Source organism: Panicum virgatum, unplaced genomic scaffold (genome assembly GCF_016808335.1).
Source record: "Panicum virgatum strain AP13 unplaced genomic scaffold, P.virgatum_v5 scaffold_4630, whole genome shotgun sequence".
Lineage (NCBI taxonomy): Eukaryota > Viridiplantae > Streptophyta > Magnoliopsida > Poales > Poaceae > Panicum > Panicum virgatum.
Window position 1 is genome coordinate 1 of NW_024376407.1, and position 8,589 is coordinate 8,589.

The window sequence follows — 8,589 nt, forward strand, 5'->3', positions numbered from 1 at the left end:
CTTTCACACTCCTTTGCACGTGGAGTTCTATCAGAATGTGCAGGGAAGAAATCAGAAGGTGATTGGACAAAAGTATATTGATTGGGAAGGTTGCCACAAGATTAATTATCCTCATCTCGACCAAGCTCTTGATGCTTTGGAGCACCATGGCCTGCGGCATATTATGATGTTCAAGTGTAACTGGAATGAGGAAGTCATTGCATAGTTCTATTCCACTCTCTAGATCACCAAAGCTGATAAGGAAGCTGGCACTCCTCCTTATTTGAACTTTCTTCTCAAGGCATTCCCTATCGATGCAGTTATGACAAGTTTGCCAAGATTCTTGGATTTTGACAAGCATGATCTCAGAAAGAAATATCTACATGATTTTGAATTCCCAACTCAAAACTTTGTGAGTGCCATGCACTACAATACAAAAGATCATCTTTGGGAACTTGCATATATGATGACTTTCTATCGCTACCTCACCCTCTTTTTTAGGCAAACTCTTCTTCCAAAGGGAGGTAATGACCAGCGTGTGCTTTCTTACAATCAAGACATTGTCCTGTACTTCCATCCCAAGTCCAAGTACACTTTCAGCTGCTTGATCTTATTTGGAGAGAGATTATCAATATCTCTTGGGATCACTCTTCTCCCTCACTCTACCACTCTCTTGAGCTCAAATCCTCCATTGTTGTGAGTGTGAGTTGGTGAGATCTTAAGAGAGCATTGAAGACTCCATGTTCATCCTCCTATCTCTCTCTTGTTCTTTGTGAGCTTTGGTGAATCATGGAGCAATCTTGGTGCGTGGACTTGTTACTCTTGGAGTTTGGTGCTCCTAGACAGCTAGACGTCGCCCATTGAAGCATCTATCTCATGTGGATTGCTCTGGGAAGTTTGTAATCTCCTCTCTTTGAGCATCATACAAAGTACCTCTCCACCGGTCTTGGTGATTAGGGAGAAGAGAATAAGGTCGTGAGCCGAAGCCCTTTGTGGGTTCCTCAACAACGAGGACGTAGGGATGCATTTGTGGTGTGCCCGAACCTCAGGATAAATCCTTTTCTCGTGTGCTCTCTTGTGGCACCTTGTGTTCTTCGAGTTCATATTGTTCTTGAGCATACTTATCTTGTTTTGGCAAAGTTTGGTGTGAATCTCTCTTGTGTGGAGGTATCAAGCCAAGACCTTCTTAGATCTCCAAGAACAAGTCTCCAGGAACCTCTAGAAAGTTTCCGTATCAAATTTACTAGAGTAGATTTAGAGATCATTTCAGATTGTCTCTTCCTCATCGGTGACACCGATGCGCATAGGATCCACCGGTTCGTCCAGTGTAACCGGTCCGCACCAGTACAACTGATGGGCTACTGATTTTGGTGCAAGTTTGTGTAAGTTTTTAGGATTGCCTATTTACCCTTCCTCCCTCTAGGAAACTTTCAATAACAAAATTTTTGGGAGTTACATATAATATAGCACATAGGGATATAATATTGTCACTAATAATATAAGCCATGCATACAATAGTTACAAAAGTGGTTTGTCAAAGCTAATGCTCGACATAGCTGCTACCCACTGTTTATGCAATGTTCCATTATTGTGCACACACCGCCAACATGTATCATACTGGCATGTAATGGTCCAATAAGCCAACGGGAGGAGAAGAGGCAGGAGCGAGTAGTACGGTACCCCGAACACTAGGCTTGAAATGCATGCAGGTAGCGAATTTTAGAACCACCGAATCAAATGCTTAACCACACGAATCTCCCATTACCTTATGGTATATATCACATCCACTATTTATAGAAATGCTGTCCATCTATAAAAAGGTGTGCAACTTAGTATAATCCCAGACCAACATCGTCTTGTTGAGTTACGATTGTCTCCCAACCAATCAATTGTTAGAAAAAATTGTTTGCCATGGCTAAGATCCTCCTACTTGTATCCTTGTTGTATATCACCATTGCAGAAGCTGCTCCAATACCAGCGGAATGGAGTGCCACCGCTAGCAAGTCCATCAACGCTATGAAATTGAAGCTCGCTAAGGCTCTCGATGAAGTCGTCCTTGCTGCCCCACCACCCAAAAGGTCAGAAGTCAAAAAGGCCACGACAGGGCACATGAAAACCATTGACACCCTTCTCGCTAAGGCCCGTGCCACAGGAGATGAGAAGAAAGCTATTAGAATTGCTAGTTCCTATGAGGAAGCTGCTGACCTTGTCATTATGCCCCGCCAGCTCAGAAGTTTGACACAATGGAAAGCACCTTCTCTATGGCAGCTACGCCAGATCCAACAAAATGCCCCACCGTTGACAAGGCCTTTTGTGAGACACACTCCAAAATCAAGAAGGCCCAAGAAGAAGTCATAGCTGCTGCCCCAGCAGCCAAAGCGAAAGAAATTAAAGATGCGGTAATAGCTCAAGGATTTGCTATGGGACAAGCTATCAGCAAGGCCTATACAACAGGAGATGAGAGAAAAATTGCATTAGTTCTTGGTGACAACAACAATGCTGCCGATGCGGTCATTGGATCTCCCCCTGCTGAAAAATATGAAGCAATGGAAGGGGCCTTCACTGCTGCTGCCCGTGCCAGCAAGGCATAGTACGACCCACTCTACTGTATTAAAAGTTCATTTCCCTTCAGTTTAAATTCTTTTTTCACTATCCTCGCTCATTCTTGTAATAATAAAGCTGCCTTCGAATATGCCAAACTAGCCCCGGGCTGCATGTATTAGCATGCAATCCGGCACTGTAATGCCTGGAACTTGATTGTAATCTCTATCTCCGTTTTTAATTCATGTTCTTGCTGATTGTAATCTCTGAATTTGTATCTAAATTTATTTTCCATATTTTTATTATGGCATATAATAAAAAACTCCTTAAATTTATATCTAAATTTCTTATATTTTCTATTACATGGTAGATAATCTACAATAACCCTTGAAATTTGTATCTAAATTGGCCACTTATTGCATTGTTATATATGAATTAGAAACAAATGAACCAGCATCTAAAATTGCCAACATATGCTCCTTTCGTCTCAAAATAACAATTGTTTTAGCAAAATTTCTGACAATCTATTAGTGTTGGTAGACAAAGTGTCTTTGGTTAATAGATCCATCTTTCTCTTATTTGGCATTTGCATGCATGCATGGCTTAAATTTTCTTCTTAGAAAATAAATGGCTACAACATCAATTATTATGGTCAAATTTTGAAGGAACTGCTATTTAAGTAATAAACCACATATGTTTGAAATTACTAATTTCTATCATTATTAAATTCATCCACTATTTTTTAACATGCATGTATCCTTATACGGGTTGGACTAATTAGAGGCTCCTTTTGGAGCCTCCACGTTAATATTCATCGGACATGCTATTAAAAAAGATAAAGTCAAGAAATTCTCACAAAAATCAGAAAAATCCAGTTGTCCATCATGTAGATCTAATAATAATAGCCATTAGACATGCTTTTAAAAAAGACAAATTCAAGAAATTCTCACAAAAATCAGAAAAATCCGGTTGTCCATCATGTAGCTCTAATAATAATAACCATTAGAAGTTTCTAAAAAATTACCCACCATGCCATTATGGAAGATGAGATAAAATAACCCCTTAAATTTACATAAAAATTAAGCATCATGCCATTATAAAACATGAAATAAAATACCCTCCTAAATTTATATAAAAATAACCCATCGTGCCATTATGAATACGAATTAAGATATCTCCTAAATTAACAAATAACTTACCCTCCATGCCATTATGAAAGATGAAATAAATTATCCTCCAAATTTACGGATAAATTACTCACCATGCCATTTTAAGAAATGAATAAATTGCATATAAATTACCCTATATGCCATCATCAAAGATAAATTAGAATTATTTCTATATTTGCATATAAATTATCCAAAATACCATTATAAATGATGAATTAAAATAATTACATCTAACATTTCTAAGAATTTGTAGGATCAACTTTAGCGACCAGAGGGGGGTGAATGGTCGGAACCAAAATCACGCCCAAAAACATACCCCTCTAAAACGGCGTTGAGTGTCGGCCACTGGGAGGCTACACACCCAACAAAGCGCAGCAAACACTCACACAAAAGGTCCCCTTGAAAACACCCATGAGAAAGGACACAAGAGGCACCAAAACCCTCAGACGCAGCACACGTCGAACGGTCCGGCGTGGGACATCGGACGGTCCGGCATGCGTCGGACGGTCCAGCGTGACCAGCCGGACGGTCCGGCGTTAAGCCAGCCACGAGGTCAAAGGCACAGCCCAGCGCCTAGTCGTAAACGTCGGACAGTCCGACATCGAGCACCGGACGGTCCGACGAACGTCGGACAACAGGGCCCGAGCACGGCCAAACAAGCGCTCACGCAAACGCAAGCGTCAGACGGTCCGATGTGTGATGCCGGACGGTCCGGCATGCGTCGGATGGTCCCGCGTATTACGCCGGACGGTATGGCGTGTACGAAAACGCGAGGCCAAGCCCGAGACAGCCTTCGGGAAAACCAAATCCAACCATACTTCACGAAATGAACCCCAATCTTCCCCAAACCATGAAGACACCGAATAGAGTTTGTTAGTAGGCTATCCCAAAAGAAATCCCCGAAAAGGAATCACCAAATCTCACGAATTTCTACCGGACCAAGGCGATGAAGGTTGGAAGCTCAAGAACACTAAGGACACCAAAACTTCCCGATTCAATCCGCTGCAAGTCTTCGAGTGAAACCTGAGGATTCTAATGAAGACTTGAACGCAGCACAGAGAGAATCAAAAGCCCAACCCTTGGAAAACACAAACACCGCAAAAGCCAAGGATTGGAAAGCCAAAACCAACACAAAGAAGGGGGGTGGAGAGGAATCAACTCATGGACGAAATTAGCACAAGGAAAAGCTTTTATTTCATCCAACTAGAGTGATTACAGAGTCTCGATCATAGCCTACCGCCCTTCATCCTTCTCACTAGATGGTCCTAGACTAAGTGGGGATTAATTAGCCTCCTAATCTAGTCTCTCTTCACAATAAGCACTTGGCTGCTCACAAAGCTCTCTCCAAATGACCAAGTGGGAGAAGCTTAGCCCCAATGGGCTGCCCACCTTGGTATTGAAGGCCATGGGAATAATGACCTGAGATGACGCTTACCCCTACACTTAACTAGACGACTCAACGCCCGTGGTGGCAAAACTGGAAAAGATACATAGGAGATTTCATCCGACAATCCTCGTGGCTTTGGAGTGTTGCTTAGCTTCTACGCAACCGCGCGATGTCCACCACGCGTCTGACAGAGACTTTTAGGGTTTCTATCTTATCCGAGCCTCTGGCAACCCAAATAAGGCAGTGATGATTTTGAGCCCCAAACCATCGAAACCAGCATGCACAACAGGAAAATAGACTACTTCCGTCGGCAGAATTAACTCCCGTCGGCTTTTAGGGTTGCCGATGGGTGACAGCCATCGGCCAGGCTCCCAGCCGACGGGAGTTAACATAACTCTAGTCGGCTCGGTGTCTAGGCCGACGGGAGTTAGCCCGGGCCCGTGACTTAATCCAACCGGCCAGGCCGGCCCCTCTCTCTCTTTGCTTCACTCTCTCCCTCGCTCACCTCACGCGCCGCCGTCGCCACACACTGCACCACGCGCGCGCCGCCGGCACTGCACCATACCGCGATGCCGATGCCCCCCGCTCTGGCTCCCCTGGCACGTCCAGCCACCCCTCCCCTCCCCCCCTCCCCGCTTCAGCTCCTCCGTCCAGCGTTCCCGCTCCAGTTCCTCCGACGCATCCGCGCCCTTCCCTGGCCTTGTCGCCTCTCGGGTCGGCGCCCCTGCCCCAATGCCTCCCCTACCGGCGCCGCTCCCCGGCGCGTCGCCACCAGCCCGCTTGGCCCGCGCCCCTCCGCTGGCCGCCGGCAGCCGGGCCCAAGCCCCTGCACATCCCCGGCCGACCGTCGGCTGCCGCGCCGGCCCCTGCCCCCGGCCACCGCTCCGTCTCCCGCTCCACCTAGGGTTCTACTTCGACTCGAAATCACCAAGTGAGTTAGAGGACCGTGGCGTCACAATTTTTGTATGAAATATTGCTTATTCTCGTCGGTTGTTGCACGGATTCCGCCGACGGGAGTTAATTTAATGTGATTAGAGTTTGTTTTATATTATTGGTAATGATTAGTGTAAATACACTATATGATGATGGATACTGTTAGTTAATGTTAACATGGTTAGAGTTAGTTTTGTTTGGTTGAGGATTGATTGGTAGCTATAAATATATGGCATGCATGATTGGGGGTAGTTTTATATTGTGAAGTCTAATGCTAGTTACTTGAAACGTTGATTAAAGTTAGTATTGTGTAGTTAGCTAGCAGTAGCATGATTACATGTTGTTTACATATTTTATTACTATTGTTGTTGCTCTAACATGTAAAATATCAATAATACTCCTGTTTCATTTATGTTTCCTTTAATCATACATTGCACGCAGTTAGGGTTTTGAAACCTATGCATCACCCGTTTCGGACCGGGTGAGATGTGCCGGTCTGGAATTATCCCTTTTTTGGACAGCCTCGGGGTGGCCGATAGAGTGTGGTGTTTATGATGGCCCTGGAGTGCTCAGGCAAAATTTCGGCGGCATAACCTTGTTGTTCTCCACTGCACCAAATCGGGCATGCAGATGGAGAGCAGCAGGGTTATGCTGCCGAAATTTTGCATGAGCACTTTAGGCTCATCATAATAAACACACACTCTATCGGGTGCCCTTGGGTGGGTTTAGGACATATCAATTACATATAGATGTAGGGCCGTGATGTGTATAGATGGACGTTTCTTATGAAATGTGTTGCATCGAACAATATGCAGCTACAAGCATGGGTGACGACTATGGGTGGATGTACGCTGGTTGGAAGAAGGGCAGGTCTCAAACAAAGGAATGGTTTGAGAAGACTCAGCAGTTTGTGGACCATGCTTACTAAAAGCCACCACACGGCGTGATTAAATGCCCATGCAACAAATGCCAGAACATGGTGGCCTATGACAAGAACCAAGTCACGCTACACCTATGCAAGAATGGGTTCGTGCCAGGATATGAGGAATGGCATTTCCACGGCGAGTCACACAGTAGAGTATCAACACAGATGGAAGTGGATGATGGTGAAGACGTTGATAGGTTGGATCAGATGCTTGATGATCTGCAACCAGAGTTTAACCTAGATCGTGAAGATCCGCCTACAAAAGAGGTTCAGGAATTATTTGAACTCCTCCAAGCCTTAGAATATCCTCTACACGGACAGACAACGGTTACAGTCCTCCAGTTTATGACCCATCTAATGGGCATCAAGTCGAAGTTTGCTTTCTCAGGCAATTGTTATAAGGCAATTGTAGACCTGATTTGTGATGTTCTTCTTGCCGATCACAAGGTGCCTAAAGACATGTACCGGTCAAAGAAATTGATAAAGGCTCTTGGAATGCCGTATGAGAGGATCGATGTGTGCCCGGACAACTGCATGCTATTTTGGAAGGATCGTGAGAAAGAAGAGAAATGCTTGAAGTGTGGCAAGTCGAGGTACATAGAGGTGGTAAATGAAGATGGGGAGAAGGTGAGCACAAAGAGGGCACATAAGCAGCTTCGATGGATGCGTCTCAGTCCTAGACTAAAACGTTTGTTCCTGGCTAGGAGAATTGCTGAGCGCATGAGGTGGCACAAAAATCGTAAGGGTCGGGCCGATGGGTTAATGGTGCATCCATCGGATAGCGATGCGTGGAAGGCCCTAGACAGCTTTGATCCAGATTTTGCTAGTGATGAGAGGAATGTTCATATTGGGCTGGCGACAGACGGTTTCATGCCTTTCAATATGACCGCAGCGTCGTACTCATGTTGGCCTATCTTCGCCATCCTGTACAACCTTCCACCTGATCTTTGCATGAAGGATGAGTTCATGATCCTATGCCTCATCATACCTAGGCCTGAGCATCCTGGCATAAAACTCAATGTGATGCTTGAACCATTGATTGAAGAGTTGAAAGAGCTTTGGGCAGGAGTGGAAGCGTATGACACTTACAAGAAGCAGAAATTCAAACTTCGGGCTGCGTATTTGTGGTCCATACATGATTTTCTAGCGTATGGGATCTTTGCTGGGTGGAGAGTTAATGGAAGGCTAGCATGCCCTATTTGTGGAAAAGAAACAGACTGTTTTCGGCTCAATGCTGGTGGCAAGTATTGTTACTTCGATTATCATAGGTGTTTTCTTCCTTTGGACCACCCCTTCAGGCTCCAGGCACAGGAGTTTAGGAAGGACACCGTTGTCACGAAGGGACCACCACAGCGCCGCGATGGGTGGAAATTGCAGAAGAACTTAGTAAACTGTTCACAAACAATGCTGGAGATGGGTTCGTAGGTTTCGGTGAGACACATAATTGGACTCACAAATGTGGCATGTGGGAACTCTCTTACATGAGGGCATTGATTCTACCGCACAACATCGACGTAATGCACCAAGAACGCAACGTGTGTGTAGCCCTATTTGACACCATTATGGATTTCGGAGGCTCTAAAAAAGATAATTTCAAGGCCCGAGTTGACTTAGCTGAGATATGTAACCGACCAACTCTTGAGCTAAGAGAAAAT

The 8,589-nt window shown here is 44.9% G+C and overlaps 1 protein-coding gene across 1 annotated transcript; it reads left to right on the top strand.

The window, feature by feature from the left end:
• The first annotated feature begins 6,985 nt into the window (after positions 1-6,985).
• LOC120694290 lies at positions 6,986-8,359 on the top strand. Its single transcript, XM_039977452.1, has one exon. It carries the CDS (start codon positions 6,986-6,988, stop codon positions 8,357-8,359), a length of 1,374 nt encoding a protein of 457 aa, XP_039833386.1.
• The last annotated feature ends 230 nt before the right edge of the window (positions 8,360-8,589 follow it).